This window comes from Triturus cristatus, chromosome 6, assembly GCF_964204655.1.
Source record: "Triturus cristatus chromosome 6, aTriCri1.1, whole genome shotgun sequence".
NCBI lineage: Eukaryota > Metazoa > Chordata > Amphibia > Caudata > Salamandridae > Triturus > Triturus cristatus.
In genome coordinates this window covers 166,108,409-166,128,746 of record NC_140589.1, presented here as the reverse complement: position 1 = coordinate 166,128,746, position 20,338 = coordinate 166,108,409, and the positions used below count along the sequence as shown (strand labels likewise).

At 44.5% G+C, this 20,338-nt stretch overlaps 1 protein-coding gene across 2 annotated transcripts in view; it reads left to right on the top strand.

Moving 5' to 3' along the window:
- Positions 1 to 1,739: 1,739 nt before the first annotated feature.
- The window catches only part of CTSB (cathepsin B), a 90,460-nt gene continuing 71,861 nt past the window's right edge, over positions 1,740 to 20,338 (top strand). Inside the window, exons 1-2 of one of the 2 annotated variants that reach the window (XM_085610438.1) lie at positions 1,740 to 1,922; positions 17,037 to 17,169. In XM_085610438.1, coding sequence (XP_085466564.1) covers positions 17,047 to 17,169 — 123 coding nt within the window. In that variant the 5' untranslated portion in view covers positions 1,740 to 1,922; positions 17,037 to 17,046. The remainder of the gene's footprint in view (positions 1,923 to 17,036; positions 17,170 to 20,338) is intronic. The other variant, XM_085610439.1, reaches the window with a different exon arrangement.

Below are 20,338 nucleotides of genomic sequence, written 5' to 3'. Positions count from 1 at the left end.
CTTACCCTACTGTTGCACCCCCTGGAGTTAGAATAGTAATTTTTACCCCTATACTATCCAACACTTACCCTACTGTTGCACCCCCTGGAGTTAGAATAGTAATTTTTACCCCTATACTATCCAACACTTACCCTACTGATGCACCCCCTGGAGTTAGAATAGTAATTTTGACCCCTATACTATCCAACACTTACCCTACTGATGCACCCCCTGGAGTTAGAATAGTAATTTTTACCCCTATACTATCCAACACTTACCCTACTGATGCACCCCCTGGAGTTAGAATAGTAATTTTTACCCCTATACTATCCAACACTTACCCTACTGATGCACCCCCTGGAGTTAGAATAGTAATTTTTACCCCTATACTATCCAACACTTACCCTACTGATGCACCCCCTGGAGTTAGAATAGTAATTTTTACCCCTATACTATCCAACACTTACCCTACTGATGCACCCCCTGGAGTTAGAATAGTAATTTTGACCCCTATACTATCCAACACTTACCCTACTGATGCACCCCCTGGAGTTAGAATAGTAATTTTGACCCCTATACTATCCAACACTTACCCTACTGATGCACCCCCTGGAGTTAGAATAGTAATTTTTACCCCTACACTATCCAACACTTACCCTACTGTTGCACCCCCTGGAGTTAGAATAGTAATTTTTATCCCTATACTATCCAACACTTACCCTACTGTTGCACCCCCTGGAGTTAGAATAGTAATTTTTACCCCTATACTATCCAACACTTACCCTACTGTTGCACCCCCTGGAGTTAGAATAGTAAGTTTTACCCCTATACTATCTAATACTTACCTTAAATGTAATTTAATATAATGCGTTGTAATGGTATGCGTTGTAAAGGTAGTATGCGTTGTAATGGCAATGCGGTGTAAAGGTATTTTTTTAAAATGCGTTGTAATGTCATGCGTTGCAATGTCATGCGTTGTAATGGATTATGCGTTGTAAAAAATGCGTTGTAAGTGCATGCGTTGTAATAGTGTGCGTTGTAACGTCATACATCCCCTCCCTCAGCCTGCGGCGCTCAATGGACACTCTGTGAAGAGGTCGGACTGCTGTGCCTCCCTGATACCTGGTAAAGTACCAGGGTACAACTGGGAAGGATGTCTCACCTGGGGCACGGTGACTACAACCTGGCTTTCTCCTCCCTATGTAGCGCGACCGTGGGGACATGACTAGCGGCTGGGACCCTTGGTTGTTGTTTGGACTTATCTTTGAACTAACCAACCAGCCGAGACCATAATGTTATGCTATATAATATAATTATGTTATCTTTATATTCTTTGCACTCGCTTCCTGCCAATACGGGCAGATTATATCTAAACTCTTAGTTTAACTTGCACATTTTTCGTAAACACCATTGTAACGTTTTCCTTTTGTGTTTTGACTCATGCGTCTGTTTCGTATCTTATATGTAATCCATGTACTCTGCAGTCCTTATGTAATGCAACTGGGTATATTGTAAAGAGGTGTCCAGTCCTATGTAATGTAACTGGTTCTATTGTAAAGCGCTGTGACACCTTCGAGTAAAGTACGCGCTATATAAAAACCCACGAATAAATGAATAAATACCAGAAGATCTGGAAATTCCCACAAACCACAGAACACTTTGAACAGCGGTCAGCTGACTAGCCTAACCCATCACTATACCTAACCCCTCCCACCACCCGGCTACAGCAAGCCTGGACTGGGTCACGCGGTGTTTACCGTGGGAGCTCGGTCACATGACGCAGTCGTCTGCAGCGCGAGGTTTAGGGCTGGGATTCTCGGAGGTGGCGTCACTTCTCTGTTATAAAATCCCAGTGGGGGCGGTGCTCGCGCACTCCCGGGCCAGGCAGTGTCGCGTGGGGCTCCCTGCGAGTGTTCCATTCAGCCCAGCAACAGAACAGGAAGGTAAGTGAGATGCGGTTGTCTGTTTCAGTGTCAGTGGAGCGATCACGCACGAGGAACTTTCATGCCATGTCGACCTGGGTGTGGTGTAGCCTTACCTACATCTTTTGAATGGGGTCTGCACAGTCGTTTTGATGTTTTTTTCGACCTCCCATTAAAGCATTGGGAAGCTGGTATGGGGGGGGGGCTGTGCACTGTGGTGTGCACTGTGGGACTTGTAGTACGGTTGTTGGAAAATCTAGTAGTGGTGTAAGATGTTGAAAATGACTTAGCAACTTTGGTCATTTTTTTTTCAGAGCTGTTCAATGCAGCGCGAAAAGTATGTTTAAAGATGGAGAGGTATACATAAACTTTTTGAGGGTATTTTAATGGGCAATTAGTAGATATGTTTTAATTTTTTTACATGGATTGTAATGTCAGCTTCCCGTTTTTGTCAAAAAGCAGTCCTGTGCGCTCAGCCTTTAGATTAAACCCAATTTAAGTGCAGTCTACACTATGTTGAACCCAACTAGCGCTCAGCACTCTTGCTCCCTGGCTATGTTCACTCAACATAGAAATACCCATGTATGCAATATGTTTCAGGAATGGAGTTAAAAAGCCAATGCTGGTTTGCCGAGAACATGTCTGTGATCACTATTACAGAACTCTAGGGGTAACTTTTTTTTTTTTTTTTCACGGGTGTTTGTGTACATCGGTAACAAACGGGTACGTCAGCAGTCCAACCTCAGCCATGCCATCTCACGCGCCACACGGTTGTTTCTTTATTTCTCTACGGTGCACTTCCTTGTACTTCCTGAGGTGCCTGGGTTGAGCAACTTCCAATGCCAACGGATTTTTTTTTTTTTTACCACCATTTAGTAAAGAGATGCATACAGGGCCCACAGCTCTTGGCGCTGGGCAACGACAAACGAGAAGAACCAGTACGGGCACGGGATGTTTCCTTTCGTCACAGAAGAACTTAGGAGAAATTCCAGTCTATTTGTTGTGAACGGTTTCACTGAAGCCTGTTGCCTCTAATGTTTTGGATTTTGCAGGTACTCTGTTTGATCACAGTTGATACTGCAGCACTTGGTCTGGCAGGTTGGGCCTACGCACCTACATCTTGTGTTACCATTAGAGAAATTCTGAGAAGGTTAGAAAATATGTCCTCATTGAAAGGTGAAATGCATTTAATACTGACCCTTGATGGGAAAGATTGAAGATACCTGGGTCAGAGCTAGTTACTACATTTTCCCAGAGAATTTTAGACGGGTTCTGTGAGTTTTGTAGGACTAGGGGATTGGAGATCAAAGTCCTAAAGGCAAAATTTATGGTCTTCAACCCAACCTATGTATGAATGGTACCCCCTGCAGCCGGTATCTGAATTCGTCTATTTGGGCCTGACACTCACAGAAAACATGACCTGGGGGCCACAAATAGACAAGTCAAACCTTAAATTGATCCAGACTGTAGGTGGGTTGGACAAGTTCTTTAGAAAGTGGTTATACAAACCTGTGAGCCTGGTTTTAGAGATATACAAAACCCAGGCTAGGAGTGCTGCCCTATATGGGGCTGAACTCTGGGGACACTCAAACCCAAGGCCCATTGTTAAAACTGAGAACAACTATTCGGACTACTGGCAAGTTCCCCCTTTGATTCCACTGCGCATGGACCTAGGGGTGAGATCCATCGCAGAGGAAATTGGCTGCAGGCCTTTACTCTTTTGGTGGCGCCTCTGGGTGACACCGGAACTGGCAGAGTATAGATCTGAGCTCGTAGAAATTTTGGGACTCCCTGGTTCATGAAAGCTGCCATGGCTCTCACACATTAGGGAAGGCATTTTTGCAATTGGGTGAAATGACCTCTGGGACAATCCCGACTCAGCATGCTTGAGAACCTTGCGCAAACATCTAAGTTCTAGTTATTGGGGTGGGAAACTAGCTATACTCCATGAAGCATCAGCCCTTGGTTCTCTCGCATCGCATTTTCTGGATATAAAGGACACGTACAAGCTGGAGCCATTCCTCGATGAAATTTGCCTGACACTAGGCATGAAACTGTATGTGCAGGTTCGGCATGGTTGCCTCTCTTTGTGTTCCTTTACACACAAATGGTAGAGTGTTACTCCAGTGGGGTGCCCAGCTTGTAATAGGGGGTCAGGGCATGGGGAGGGGGAGTGAGGTCAGCGTGTGCCACTGCAGAGTGAACCTGAGGGAAGGTGAGCCATTGGACGAGGGTGTGGGGAGCCCTGGGGAGGAGGGCAGATCAGGCGTAGGAATGTATCACAGCCCGTGGGGGTGAGGAGCCGGGGGCGTGGGGAAGGTTGGGGTGAGGATGTTATTGTAGATGGTGTGTGCTTTGGGTCTGGGTGGAGGTAAGCCATGTGAAGTGGCGAGCTGGAGGTTTTCTGGTGGTCATGGGAAGGGAGGGCATGATGAATCGTGAGAGAGAGCCTCGATCTCACGATTCATCTCTGAGAGGGCGCGGGTCGGAGAGGTGGTCACCGTGCGCCAGGGGTAGGGAGTGGTATAGATCGGCGCTGTATGTTGAGGGAAGAGTGAGTCAGGAGTGCATGGGCGGTGTTTACTTGTGGCTGAGGGGAGGCATGGTGACTTTTGGAGGTGTAACTTGGGAGGCACGGTCGTATTGGGGGGAAGAGGAGAGCAGGGTATGAGGTGTTAGACGTAATGTTAAGGATTCATTCAAATGATTACAATTACTTATCAACAATCATGAAAACAGAGTATGAAGCTGATACTTGTGATCTAATGAGTGGATCTGCCTGCACAAATCTTTTAAAACATAGAGTGTTCGAATGTACTTGGCATTTGGTTATGTTTATTTATATGGTGTTGAGGCAGACATGAAATGCAAGCACCTATGGATGGACGCCTGGAATAGGATGGCAGTGCCTACCCATGTTAACTCAATCTAATGCCCTTTTGCAGAGACCTTGGTAGGAGACTGGCTTCTTGATCATTTCTTTAATTACATTCCAGTGCTTGTCATGTGACTAGCAGAGAACTAGTTTAACTAGTCCTCAGTTTGCAATTAGTGAAGCAGCCTTCTCTGTCCATACTAGGGGCATAGTTACCATTGGTTCAGCAAGTACAGTGGTACTGAGACCCAAAACCCTCAGGGGCCCATTGAACCCTGATAATTGCTATATTTTACTTCCTGAGCAGCAGCCAAAGGGGCCATTTTCCTTGCTTATGCCACGGCCCATGGGGTCGTTGGTACGCTGTGCTTGTGATTCGTACGTCTGCTTGAAAGTTGTCTCCTGACTGGATGTTCCTTGCACATTAATTTTGCTTCAGTGAACCTCTAGTGCCTTTTCATAGCCTTAGGACTCACTGTAATTAATCCTTGTTTAATAGGTGCTCTGAAAGCGAGCAGAACTGGTTGCTGGAATATGGCACTATACAAGAAACCTTAATTAAATATATTGTATTTTTGTCTTTGACAATGTGTTAAAGTGGACGAGTCTTTGGTTACCTGTAGGCTGTCTTCAGGATCAGTTAGTGACGTACTGAGACAGGTCTCTGTGTGCCATGATTTCAAGGTAGCTTACTCTCTTCCTGCTAAGGTCACTTCCCAAATAGATCATGAACTATTCTCCAGGCTCTACTGTTCTCAGTGGACTGAGAAAACAGACCTTGTATGCCAAGTCACATGATCTACCCTATAGTTTTATAACACTCTTCAAATAAACCTTCCATATGTGGCTAGTCCTCATAATGTGTCATACATGTAGTGGGAAGGGTAATTACTATCTATCAGTCAGGGTTTGTAAAGCTCAGCTGCTTCACACATAAGGGTCTCAAGGTGGTGTGGGATTCATGCTGCTTGTTGGTTGAACAGCGAGGTCTTGTGGTCATTCCTGAACTGCTGGAGCGATGGTGAGGCTCTGAGGTGCAGGGGGAGGGGTTTCAGGTCTTCACTGCCAGGTGGGAGAAGTAGCGGCCTCCACGGTTTTATCAGCGGCTGCATTGGGTGGCTGCTAGGGAGATGGTTCTGGAACATATTTTCCTGGTAGGTTGGTGGAAATTCACTCGTTCATTAAGGTATGCTGGTCCTTCATTGTGTAGTCCAGGGAAGACATGGCTTGGCAGTTTGTGCTGGACTGTTCCCATGAGACACAGGGTAGAGGCTGATTTGCATATGGCCATGTCTGAACTGGGGTGGTGTGGTGAGCAAAAAACGATGGATTTAGGCCCAGATCTCTGTACTGGGGTGAATGTATGACATTGTTCTGCATTCTGTCCAACTGTTTTTGCAAGAAAATAAAAATGACACATCAAAATCTTTCAGCAGCCGCCACTGCTGATTGTCTTCTTTTTTTCCCTACCCACTGCTAGCCTCGCCCGCTGCATTGCAAGCAAAATGAAGAGAATTCGAGTACACAAATCTGGTTATTCGAAAGAGAAAGGTGGCTCAGCAGGCTTTCCTAGTGTCACAGGAAGGAGCAATCCTGAACTTTATCACCCAAGGGAAACCTAAAGATGGAGAATCCTCTGGCCAGAGTACTGCTGATGCACTCGGTTAAACAGGCGCTGACGACCATAAAGAAGAACAAAACAATGATGATATCCATGAGCAGACCAATGAAAATGAACAAGGTGACTCTGAAATTGATACAAACATGCAGCAATTACCAACTCAGGATGAGGATTATTACAAAAGACCCTCAGACAGAGAAACAAACATTATTCATCGGTCCATCGACATCTGGCATTCTGAAGGAGGTTCAGAGTTTACAGACGGATGATGCTGGTATTGAAAAGGAAGCCAAAGAGCAAGACCATGTTACAGACCCGTGTTCTGAATATGATTTATGTGATTGGAGGGATCCTACTTTGTGGCCGAACTCTCTTGCGTATATTCAAAATTACAAGAGCAACCCTTATGTCCCTGCGAACCGGGTAAGTACACAGTACTACAAAACAATGTTCACAAGGAACTAATTTGAAAATAATCTATTGTATACAACATCAATAGTTGTAAATGAATTAATCTCTCACAAAACGACACCACAAATCAATGATAAACACAGTAAGCCTACACACGACCTTTTGAAATTTACTAAGCCTCAGCCGAGGTCTTTTATTTAACACAAATTTTTCATTAAATCACATATAAAAACATATTGTATATACACAACTCCTCTCTTTCTTACATTCGCAGTGCAAAGTGAGCCCCAGTGAAAAAGACCATAACCTCACGAAAATAACAGAAAATAAAGCAAAGGTGTTAAAGGTTATTGGAAAGAAATATAACAAGGACAGTTTATAAACAATATATAATAATCCAGTCAAGGCTGTCTCCTATTTCGTTTGTCGACGGCGTTTCGACCCACTTTTAGATACCGGGTCCCATCAGGACTGTAATTCTGGGGACAGTGTTAGGCATACAGTCGTCCTTATTGGATCCAGTATGCAAAGGATATGGAGGATAGAAGTTTACGTCCAAACTTGGACTTTTTATTATTCATCCACGGGTAGGGGTCAAATGATAGACCAAATATATTGGGCGATACACGCTTCCTTGGGCTTTATATTATTATTCCTCCACGTATACGGTTCAGAGGTGCACCCAATATTGAGGGAGATACGACCTTCCCAAGATATTATCAATTCTTATCTCGACATTTATATTGAATGGAGAGGAAGAACAGATGTCCTTCAATCCGTGCTGACTCTACTAAATACGAGAGAAATCGCACTGACTCTATGGCCATCAATCCAATACGTGGTTACTCCGTGTTGTGTCCGTGGCCAGCCAGCGAGATTCATTCCGCCACGGACACAACACGGAGTAACCACGTATTGGATTGATGGCCATAGTCAGTGCGATTTCTCTCGTATTTAGTAGAGTCAGCACGGATTGAAGGACATCTGTTCTTCCTCTCCATTCAATATAAATGTCGAGATAAGAATTGATAATATCTTGGGAAGGTCGTATCTCCCTGAATATTGGGTGCACCTCTGAACCGTATACGTGGAGGAATAATAATATAAAGCCCAAGGAAGCTTGTATCGCCCAATATATTTGGTCTATCATTTGACCCCTACCCGTGGATGAATAATAAAAAGTCCAAGTTTGGACGTAAATTTCTATCCTCCATATCCTTTGCATACTGGATCCAATAAGGACGACTGTATGCCTAACACTGTCCCCAGAATTACAGTCCTGATGAGACCCGGTATCTAAAAGTGGGTCGAAACGCCGTCGACAAACGAAATAGGAGACAGCCTTGACTGGATTATTATATATTGTTTATAAACTGTCCTTGTTATATTTCTTTCCAATAACCTTTTACACCTTTGCTTTATTTTCTGTTATTTTCGTGAGGTTATGGTCTTTTTCACTGGGGCTCACTTTGCACTGCGAATGTAAGAAAGAGAGGAGTTGTGTATATACAATATGTTTTTATATGTGACTTAATGAAAAATTTGTGTTAAATAAAAGACCTCGGCTGAGGCTTAGTAAATTTCAAAAGGTCGTGTGTAGGCTTACTGTGTTTATCATTGATTTGTGGTGTCGTTTTGTGAGATTAATTCAATTACAACTATTGATGTTGTATACAATAGATGATTATTTTCAAATTAGTTCCTTGTGAACATTGTTTTGTAGTACTGCGAACTCTCTTACGGACGCGCAACGTGTTTTTCTTTTTGAAAGGGGTCCCTCCAGAGACTCAGATTCTAAAACAAAGTATCCAAGTGATGAGCACTCCAAAAGTAAACGTCGTTTTTCTGTTACCATGTTACTGGTCATCTAACGCCTTTTCTGGATGTTTTATTAAAACACCTTCCTGAGCTCCGCCCTGCCCGGACCCCCTCTTCCGGGGCCCCCTACCTGTGCTCCCTGCACAGGGCCACCATGAGCCTAGAGCCGCCCCTGCTCTACTTTATCACCCAGGTGTGACCCAAGGATTTCTAATCTTTACACCCTCGCCCCTTCAGTGTCCTGAGCCAGATGAGCTGCTCTTGGCAGTTCTTAGAGGTACTGCCTCTTAAATTCGTGGTCACCAGTACCTCTCTTTGGACTAGTAGTTTGGTGTCCTCTGACTCCCAGTGGGTGCCCCTCCACTAGAGAATTTATAGTGACCAGTAGATTTTTGCTGCAGGTCCCTACAGCTAGAACGCATTTCCTCTTATTAAAATTCTTCACTTTAACTTTTTTAAATTTGTTGTTGTTGAGGGCTCAGCAGCTAACCAGATTTTACTGGAGAGTTCTTGTTGCTGCATCCTGTACTGCCGCTGCACCCTTCCTTAAATGGTTGAAGCCATTCCAGGATGCACGGGTGGTCGTCTTGTAATAGTTTTTCTTATACTTGGTCTAAAGCAATTACAAGATGGCAGCCCATGCATCCACACAGGCTGCTATTTTTATTGGATTTTTTTTAATAAATGCATTGAATAAAATTCAAAACAATCATTAGCAAAGTCTGCTGCTTGACTGCCGAAGCAGAGTTGGCTTTGCCAATGCTTGATTTCTTTAGGTAATCTGTTTCGAAGTGTACTGCAATTTAATTGCATGCAATGAGGTAAATACAAAAAAAAGAGCTGGTTGGACACTAAAATTAAAGGTGTTACCCTGTTGCTCAGCCCACTGCTCAAAGTGAGTACTTAGCCATTCACTTTAGATGCAACAGTATTGACACAAGTGATAAAGTAACCCTAATAATTATTGGCTTCTGGCCTCTGACTGCCATGGGAACCCAAGATATGCACGAGATCAAACTGACAAAGAAAATCGACAACACAACTTAGTTTTGCACCTGTCAAATACTTGAGGATCCCATTACCATTTTAGCTATTCCTGATGAGGGCTGTGAGTCAACTTGCTGAGCTTGGCTGCTCAACCTACAATCCATACGAAGCTATAGGCAGCCTGTTTCTAACGGAAAACAGAAACTCCGTTATCAAACAGTCTCTTTGCCTGTTTGCCAGATGTGGCCTTCTTTTGGGCTCTGTCTTGGATGAATCCACATTTATACCTTGACCAGTACCAACTGGTCTGACCTTGCAATGCTTGCTCCATAACCTGACAAAAGCAAAGAATATAGAATTAAAAACCAGTTCTGCCTGGTTTTCATTGGTGAAATTTCATTGTTGGGGAGAGGAGTTGGCCTAACGGCTAGGACGGTCTTCCTCAAATCTGGGGAACTGGGTTCGAGTCTCGGCAACAATGCTGAACATCCTGCGATTCTGGGCAAATCACTTAATCTCCCCGTGCCTAACAAAAAATGAATGTGTCCTCATGTAACGCAACTGGTGCTATGTAAAGCACTGATACCAGATTCGGGTCAAGTTTGCGCTATATAAAACTCAGTAAAATAAAAACCACTGTCTGATGAATTCTGCTCTTTGAGGCAGTAACCTGTACATTGTGTTTTAAGTACAGCATACTTGTACACGTTGTTGGGCAGCTACTTTTCCAGAGGCAAACTCTTCTGGAAACTGTCATCCCTCAGTCCGGGCCAGACCTCGAGTCCCGTAACTCCTAGCTGCTGTCAATTCAGTGAAGTTTGGGTTCAAAGCCATCAAGTCTTGTATCGGTGATCCAGATTTGTATCGTATTTGTTGCTCTTGGCAAAAAACAGGAATTTGTTCTTGGTGGTGTGGACTTCAGGTAGACGCTGAATACCCAGTTCGGGGTGATGTGCAAGCAGTGTTTGAGGCATTGGATGCTTTAAGCAGAGGAGATTTTCAAGTAGAGTTGTGTATCGTCCTCATACAAGTGAATCTTGATGCTGTCAAACTACCACTGAGGAGAACTTTTAGCCTGCTTCTAGAGTTAAAGAAAACACAGCACCACAATCATTAATGTTCTAAAATATTTGGGGCAGAAGGTCCTTTATCATGCTGGTTTTCTTCCTTTAACTTTTCTTTATTCTTGCCATTGCAAGAATCCACGTTTTTCCAGATTCTGGGCATGTTGCATATGGAGTGAGGCAAGTGTTCTTTGGGCCTAATGAGTTGATATAGCCATGTGCCATCTATGTGTGGTCGCTATACATTGTCTTTAATTACCCTCTGCTGTCAGCCTAGAGGGATGCTAGCCTTTGTGGAGTCCTCAGATGTCCTGTAGACCTCTGCAGCCTCCTTTTTAGGTCGAGCCTGGGCAGCGCATGCGCACTGCTGTGAGGAGGAATACAGTATCGGAGTATGGCTGAAGCAACACCCACCCATATTTTTAATTGGCTTGTCAATGTCAAAGGACAATGGTCCTTTGTAAACGCTGCCTTCCAAGTCGCTATTTGTTTTCTGTCCTGCCTTGTCTGCATGTGTTACCTCCCATGGCGACTGGCCCTTTTACTTCTGTTGCGACACAGTATGTCTATCTGTAAGCACTATTTTCTTTAATGAGTTTCTCCTACTTAGGCACTACGTGATTTCCTTGCGTTCTGTGCGCGGATTTCCTTGCATTCTGTGTGCCATGTGCACTTTCACTTTCAGGCAGCTCCGGGCAATGGCTGCTGCTTCTTTGAAGTGAAATAGGTCTCGTATTTACTCGAGTTTGAGCTTTTGCCATTGTAAATGACAATAGCTTAAACTCTCAAATGAGACCTATTGCATTGCAAATGCTTGTTGTTGGTGTGGGGGTGGAGGGCTGCTTGCAGTGGGTGGAGGGCTGCTTGCAGTGGGTGGAGGGCTGCTTGCAGTTTCTTTTAAACCTAGTGTTGGGGCATTTGAGTGTGCATTAAGGCTGTGCCAATTTGTCCTCTTTCGCTTGGTAAAATAACACTGAATGTTGAAATAGTTAAGGAGTTGGGTATCGCTCTTGAGTGATCAGCACTTTTTTATAATGGACTCGGGTTACAGGAACCTGTTCACACGTGAACGTTTACTTCAGGTGAAGACAAAAGGTAGCTCTGTCTTCGTAGAAGAATGTTCTTGGGAAGCGGTTTGAGTTACTCGTTGATGGCTGTACCTAGTTAATGCTGCAGGTAGTCGATTAATGGATTATGAAGACTGGGTGATGCCAATTTAATCATTATCCCTCTAAAACAACTCTTCTCCAAGACACTGGTTTTTTGTGTGTGGGCTTCTCCTCTGCACCTAACATGCTGAATCTCAACCACCACCAGGACGCATAAATGACACCAGCATTTCTGTTTTAAATTAGACTTCTCCTGGGTTGTTAAAACTGGTGTTAATATACATTAGTGGGATTTTAACAATTCTGGCCCTGCCTTTGTTTTATTTTAGCATACATTCATTGCGATTTTGTTCTTTGTTGGTTAAATTGTACTAGTTGGACTAAGACCCAAGATACTGATTGATGGAAAGAGCCCATGAAGGGGGAGGGGGGGGTGGTGGAGAAGGTGTCCTGTATGCATGAAGTTGTACAATAAGCCTATTGTAAGCTATCAAAGTGACCCCGCTTGGGCAAGCATTGGTTTTCTCGGTCTTAAGTGGGGTGCTCTAAACTCCCAAACTTTAAAATAAAAAGTTCTGTAGCTTGGGGATACCACCATGTGGCTTAACATTCCCAAGGTGCAAAGAAAATCTTGCATGCCAAAAATTTCTCAAGCACCGTCCCTAAAATGGAGAATGCCATACTCTCACGGATACGTCGGGTGACTTCTGCTCCTTTTCTCAAGTGCTTACAGAAAAGTCGGCTCCTAAACAAACGTGTGACATGAAAATCACTTAACTCGCCATCATGATCACCTTTTTAAACTCTATTTCTAAAACGATTACACTAATGTAGGGGACTGATGTGTCAAAAGCTTCACTGAAGCCTGTGGGGAAATGTGTTGATACACGAGCCATAGAACAGTTACTCTTGCTGGAGCTGTTTTTAGAAACATGTCAGCCATACCTTACTCTGACAACAGGAACCCCGAACCCTGGTCCCACCCAATATGAAACGAGCCTTTTGCTTTGGTTTCTCGAGCTGGTTCCACAGGAGGCTTCAATGGCTCCCAAGGAGATCGGCAGGTATTGGGTAGAAATTTTGCCCAGGTAGACTATGGGAAGCAGGGAGTGAGCGACAATGGATGGGACCTTTTGAAGGGAGAGGCAGATCTGAAAATCAGGGTAAGTTATGGAGGGCGATCTTATGGGGTAGGTCTACATTCAATGAGATCAGAAGCCCCTGCGCTGCCTGGTGTCCATTTGTTGGCACTCAATCCAATGGGGATCACACCACTCTGGGTGTGGCGAACAGTGAATTTCTTTTTGTGAAGAAAATGCGTTTTTTTTTCATTGATAAACTAATTGGATTGTGCACATACTTGATAGGTGGCTTTTGTTAAGCCTCCTTCAACGATTGGCTTTTTTGGCTCCGGGACAGTCTGCCATTGGCTAGTGATATTGGCGGTCCACCTTGAATCGGCCCATGGGAATATTTTAGTCTCACTTTTCTATTGATTATTGGGGTACATTCTTCCACCTATTTTCTATCTGAAGAGTAGAGAACATTGTCATCGCACTTTAATTCTTTCCTATCCACTAATTTTATATACACCAACTCATCTGTCATATATGGTGTTAGGCTACAGCAGTCATTTTCTTTTTATTGCTTTTTTCGACATGTTGAGTGTCAAGCCTTTTTGGCTTTGTGAATCCTGGTTTTTACTTGTACTCTAAAATAGCCCTCTTAGTCTGTCACTAGCAATTGCCTTTTAATTTTACCATAATGTCTAAAATATACTTGTAGGAGTTTTCAGCCAGCCCTCTTCTTCCATATGTCTGTTATTCACACTTTGTCTGCCTCCTACGGCATGGGTCAGCCCACTTCAGCCTTTGGCCAAGTCCACTGAGTGATTGCATCCTGCTCTTTCCCAAGGAAGACATCTACAAACTGTTTGTTTTGCCTTCAGTGTGAGGGACTACTATGGCAATGTATGTTTTCTGATACAAAAATAATTCTTTCGGACTTTTTTTTTCCCACCGCATCTCCCCCCCCCCCCCCCCCCCCACAAAGTTTTACAGCTGCAAGACTCTAACACGTCACCAAGCGAAACAGAATCAAGAAGTGGGCAGAGACCACTTTCTCAAGAATGCAGGCGGGAATTACATCAACCATGGCCTGAGAAGAACCATATTTTCTTAGCTTGAAGGGGGTAGGGAGAGCACACCAATTGGAACTCCTGTGTTGGGTTTCTGTAGTTGCTGCTCATTCAAGTACCTCCTTTTTCAAGGGAGGGTTTCTGACTGGAACAGAACCCGGCCTACTGGGTGGAAACGTGGGATAGTTAAGAGCAGGGCCCATGCACTTTATCTGGAAGCCGTGGGCTCAGTCTGGCTTGTTCTGTAATGTTCTTCCTCTTGGTAATCTTGAACAGTTGCCAAACACTAATCATAAATCTCAGAGTAAAAACCACTATCTTTGTTCCGCATCGAACGCTGCATTCGTGTTGTGGTCATCTACTCCTGTTGTAAGCAAGTATCGGTTCGTTATTTAAGGGAGAATATGTAGGTGGACGTTTTTTTTTCTTTTCCTGCAAGAGAGGAAATGAGACTTCAATTCCTCTTCTCTTCCTCCCCGCCCCCCCGCACCCCAAAACCCATTTTCGCCCGGCGTTAGTCGGCTGCAAGAGGCAATTGCATAAAGCCCCCTTTTTTGTGTCTGGGTGTAATGAGTATCTAAAGTTTGTGACAGGACTCGAATCTTGAATGTAAGCCATCAGTTGTTAAGGGGGTGCAGAAGAGTCTGACCTTCCACACTAACAATATCTTTGAGGCACTTCACCACATACTGAACTTTTTTTTATAAACACGCCTGTTTGCACGAATCCTAATTTATAGAAGAGCTTCCTGGGTACAGGTGGCTTCCAAGCTGTCAGCATTTTCCTTTCAAGAGCGAAGTTGCACAACCAAGCCAGTACATGTATAGAGGGCTGTATCGCGAGGTGTGACCCATTCTAGTTCTGCAAGGACCAGAGTGGTACCAGGTTTTCAAGATAACCACTCACTATGCCACTGAGTTCCATTTCGATTAATGTTATGTAACTGCATCTTGTTTACACGATTAAAACCTGGCATACCATCAGCTTTTTGGACCAGTTGGCATACCATCAGCTTTTTGGACCAGTTGGCATACCATCAGCTTCTTGGACCAGTTTCCTTCACAATAGTTAGTTAGGTCTTTGTCTGATGTAGTCGACTAAATTCCATATGTGCATACTTGTTCATGTAATTGCTCCAAGTAACTGAATTGTTTTATCGTTGCCCTTAAAACTGTTTAGAAACACAGTAGATTAATGGCAGATGCTCTTTAACCGTGTCTCCCCCTGCTCTTTTCTGAAATTATGCATCCTGGACTGCTCTTGAGTTACAATCCACTAGTGTTGGCTGAAGGAGCAAGACTGTTTTCTGTTCTGTGTATTTGGAGATTTCTTAACACTATTTGAGTACCAGGGAGGGGTTAATGAGTGTCTACTTGGCATGTCCGCATCAACTTGAATTTCTAGGGAATATTTTTTCGAAATTTCTTTTCAAACTTACAAAAGTTCAGTATTCTGAGTTGATTCACTCTTCTGAGACGTTTTGGGTTCCCAGATGGTCCAAGAAAAGGTTTGCGTGCTATTACAAATAAAATTGTTCATCAGGAGTCTGCAAAAGGTGCCTAACCGGACTGCTAGGTTGCATGTGACCCCTTGCAGACAGAATTACGTGAAGCCAGGCATCTTCATTCCAGACTTCACTGTGGAGCCAAAAAATGTCGCGCGTTATTATGGTTTTAGGAGTCACATTTGAGCTGTTGCAGAGCAGTCAGCTCTTTCTGGCACTTCGCACCAACCGAGGTATGAATCACGATGAACCTACAAGATACAAAGCACCGAAGTCGTGAGTGCCATGGGGGTAGGCGGGCTCAGACAATAGAACCACTTTAAGTCTGTCCTCCAGTCTTGCACTGACTGCCTGGTGGTCATATCAGATCAAGCTTCAGTGTGTCGGCCTGAGCCTATCCTGTGGTCAAGATCGAATCCAAAAACATAACTTGGTAAAAACCATTACAACGACTCTTGCAAACGGGAGCACTCAAGTATACCAGATTGTCCTAATCCGCATGCTGCCCCCTCATACATTAACCATTTTTTTAGTTAAGCTATTCGAAAGGCTCCCGTTGCCCAAATATCAACATTAATTGAACAAAATAGTTTAGTGTCCTTCTACGCAATGGATTCCAGTCTGGAAGAAGCAGTCTGCACTAATCTCAATCTGGTACAACGTTAAGAACTGTAGTCCCCGGTTGGGGCACTGCTCTGAAACTACCGGAGTGTCCTCCATTTTGCAAAGTGGTGCCCCATAGGACTAAACTATTTCACTTATGTTCTTCAAATGTACCAAATTCCCTATTTTTGACATCTTTCAACCTCACCTGCTAAATCTATGCTGTAAGCCCTCAGATCATGTTAAAACATACAGCCCATATAAGTTCTATTAACCAGGGTTAGCAGTCTGTACTGGGGCATGCAGGTGGAGTAGTGCAGTAGTAATTAATAAAAAAAAAATATATATATTATACACCATTGTTTGAAAGTATTGTCAGAATTGTGAATGCTAGTGAACAAGTACAAGAAATAGCTTGGTTTGTCATTCCCGCATGTTCGTTCATTGCGTGAAGAACTGGAGCCTTGTGTACCCTTCTATGAAATTTATTTAACTTTTCCAAAATGTAATTGAGGATCTATTCCTGTACATTGAACGGGTTTCTTCGAGGTGCTACATACAAGATGTCCTGAAATGAAACCAACCGGGACAAACATTGTTAATTTTCTCTTGTTGCTTCCAGTTAGTTGGTGATTGCTGGTATCTGTGTTAGTAAAAGGTTCATGTGTGGTGCTGAACTGCATCCTTATTTTGCACTGGCTTGAAGTCCACTGCAGAGAGAGTCTGCTAGTTTAGTGTTCTCTTGGGTCATTGAACCCACCAGCAGTGGGAAAATATTCCGTAGAGGGGATGGTGAAATCCTCATTTTCCCGTAACTTGCTTACAGTGGGCGACCTAGTTGACTGACTAGGCACCGCCTCCCTCCCTGCACTCCACTGTGGGCAAACCTGCTTACGGGGCATGTGTGCTTTGCTACTTGTGGAAGAGCTCCGCGGAACTGAAACCACCTTCAGTTGATGTTTACCTTTTATGGCTCTGCTTGAATTAACATTTTTTTTTTTCTCAGGTCTGCAGAGATGTTGAAACCGGTGATTGTTTGTTTGCTGGCAGTGCTCACGAGTGCGCGCAATGTTCCATACTCTGCTCCCTGGTCTCATGATATGATCAACTATATTAACAAAATCAACACTACCTGGACGGTGAGTAGCAGCAGCATTCTGCTTTGCAAGTTAAAGAATACAAACCTTGAACTTTGACCTTTTACTGCCGGAGCTTGCACCAGCCCTTTGCAGTAATCAAAGGTTAAAATACGATTCTGTAGTTGAGGGTTTGTTCATACAGCATAAATTCGTATGCTGTCCGTATAAGGCTATCCCGTAAAGTTGATCAACATAGCAGTTTGTTGTCCAATTGCAATTTATTTTGAAATCTGCTGTGGACATCCATACCCCAGACCCTCTTGAGCTGTCGATGGTGCACCAAGTCTATTTGGAACATTCTTTTTCAGTAACCTTTTTGTGTGGCTCAGTTGAAGCGGGCTGCAAAGGAGATTTATAGCTAACTGGTTGAAAGTGTTTGTGAAAGAACCACCAGTTTCTGTCACTAACGCAAAAATACCTATTCGGGGGAGGTGCCACCTATAAGTTCCTGTTATGATTTTGTGCAAGTAATCGAGTGCATGATTATTTCCACTAGCTCGTGGTTGTGTGCTTCTTGATTGGGTTTCCATGGAAGGCATGGTGAACAGATGCTTGTCAGAATGGACTAGTTGATTCTGTGGGTGGGTCGCAACAGATCGCGATGGGCGTGGGGTGTGAATGCGTTATTTAAATGGCACTAGCACATGTCTTTGCTATTTTGGCAGCCATTTAGTCAGAAAGGGACAATGCCATTCTTGCTCCTTTAGGTCATGTCTATTTGATGTTGTCTTGTGAAACACGCGCATCTAAGCATTGCTTGTATGCAGTGGAGGTTGGGTTCCAGAGGGCAGCAAGGGATGTGCAAGTTCTGATGAGAGGGCTGGTGTGGGCTGGAACCTCTGTCCGCGTGGCGATTAATGCACGATCACAGGGGTGCTTGGATAGCAATTTAAACATTCTTTGGCTTCCCTGGAGACTTGCAGCGAGTGTGATGAAACCTTCAGTCACATGAGTGCAGGGACAGGCTAAACATGTACGAAGGGGCGGGGCGGGGCTAACCTGGCTGGAGTGCAGGCAGTGTTGGGCCAGGAAGGATAAGATGCGGAGGGGACTTAATGTGAAAGCAAGAGAAGCAGCAGGGGCGGTAAGGGGTAGAATCGGTTGTGGAGTAAGAGTTGGCAGCAGTATTTGGAAGAGGGGGTTGACTGGGTGTGAAAAGGAATGTAGGGGAAGGAAAGGGGGTGGACTGGTGGGAGCCTGAGGAGTAGCAGGCTGGGGTGTAAGTGACAGTGGGGGTGGGCTGGGCTTCGGTCTCCCTAAAGAGATGCTGCTTGGGCCTGGTTTGGCGGCAGAGGGAAGGCTGCTGGGGACTGAAATGCACCAACTCCCTGGGAATTCCTGATCTGGACGCCATGTAATGTGTCTGCATAATTATTCCAGTCTGAGCCTATTGGAAGTGATCCGCAAAGAAAGGAATGTCCTTATTGAACAAGGAACGCAACTCTGACGAGGCTGAGGGAAGCAACCAATAAGGTGGAGGCTGGGACAGCTCCTCTCCCAGATTGAGAGGGTTGTTAGTATGGTTAATATCTGCGTTCAGGTGTCCCTGTGCAGTGCAGGGCTTCAGGGCGTGGCCAGACTGCAGGGGCTTCATGACAGAGTGGAGAGAGAGAAGGGCCAGCTCGGTGAACTTTGAAATGTTGAGCTGTGACACTCACGCAGCATCGGCTTGGACATTCAACATTGAAAGAAAATCCATCATCGGAGACGTCTACCTCTGAACCGGGGAAGTGGGCCGGTGTCCCAGCATCGGCTCCCCAGTGCCCACAGAAATGCAGAGACATGCCCATCCGAAATGCAAACAAAACCATGGCAAAAAGCTCATCACCACCGAACACCTACATGAGGAAAAGCAGACACTTCAAACACACCGGCTGAAACAAAATGAGGGAGGTGGTGAACAGACCGGGAGGGGGCGGGTGCAAAGGAAACACTAGCAGTGCTCAGAGGAGCAGATTACAGACCTGCACAAATGGAACAAGAGGCCACAGGAAAGCAAACGTTGTGGGACCACTAATGCAATAAAGTGCGCTGAACAAACACTAGATAAATCCAAAAGTCAGAGCACATGTAACAGTACACATGTAATGCAAATACGGGACAAAGAGCAGGGTTTCACCAATAAAAATAAAGCAATTTAGAAAGGCACTTGAAACAACAAAGGAAAAGCAGTGGGTGTTTAAGCCAACTGAGGGATGACCGCATGCCTCGCAGAGCAACGCATGTGTGCTGCCTCTAGGCTGGACCTAAAAAGAGGAGAGTGGGGAATCTCCGGGCACAGTTTGAGTTCTAAGAAGTGGTGTCCATGATGAGCACATAAGGAAAATTAACAACGTTTGTGCAAAGTGCCCTATAGAGAAGGTGTTTATCGTCCTTCTATTCCAACTGTGTTTAAGTTTATTGGAAACCATAAATTGCACTTCCTATTTTTAGGAAATACGATGCCGATTTTGATTACCATACCAAAATCTGCATCCTGTGATCCATACTCCTTCACCCCCCCCCTCTAAATTTTGCCAGAGTTGGCACGCCAAAACTTAACTAGGGGTGCAAACTATAGCACCCAGCAATTATTCGCCCTAAAGTGTAGATTTCCCAACTTTTTGACTGGATGAGTTGTATTCCTCAACTGCTGACATGAGGGAAGCAAGTTTTATTTTGCTCCCTGTTGGAAGCGGGAGTCCCAGTCGTGCACCAGGTGTGAGACCCGGGACTCCCCACTCAACGTTGGGCCAAGTAAGGACACCGTCTGAGAAAGCCCTGCTTACCCCTTAGTAGCTTGGCACGAGCAGCCAGGCTGATCTCCAAGGCACAAGTGTACAGTATGTGCAACCACGCCCACATCAACCCACTGACACCACAAATGGATTCCACACGTGTGATAAAATGAGTATAAACTTTATATAAAAAGATATACGATCAGACCACACAATACAAAAGCCAACGTATAATAAAGGGTAATATTCGTTCTGGTTGGTAGGTTCAAATCCCAACCCCGCTTTCACAATGCTATGCTGGTCATATTGCTAGAATCCCACGCGTTGCAATAAACTAACAATAGTGCGCTGCGTAGCGATACAATCCTGTGCTGGGCAAAAGAGAAATAATACAATGCATAATACACCCTGGTACCTTGCAAGGGGAGAAATAATGCAATGCGCACCACTAC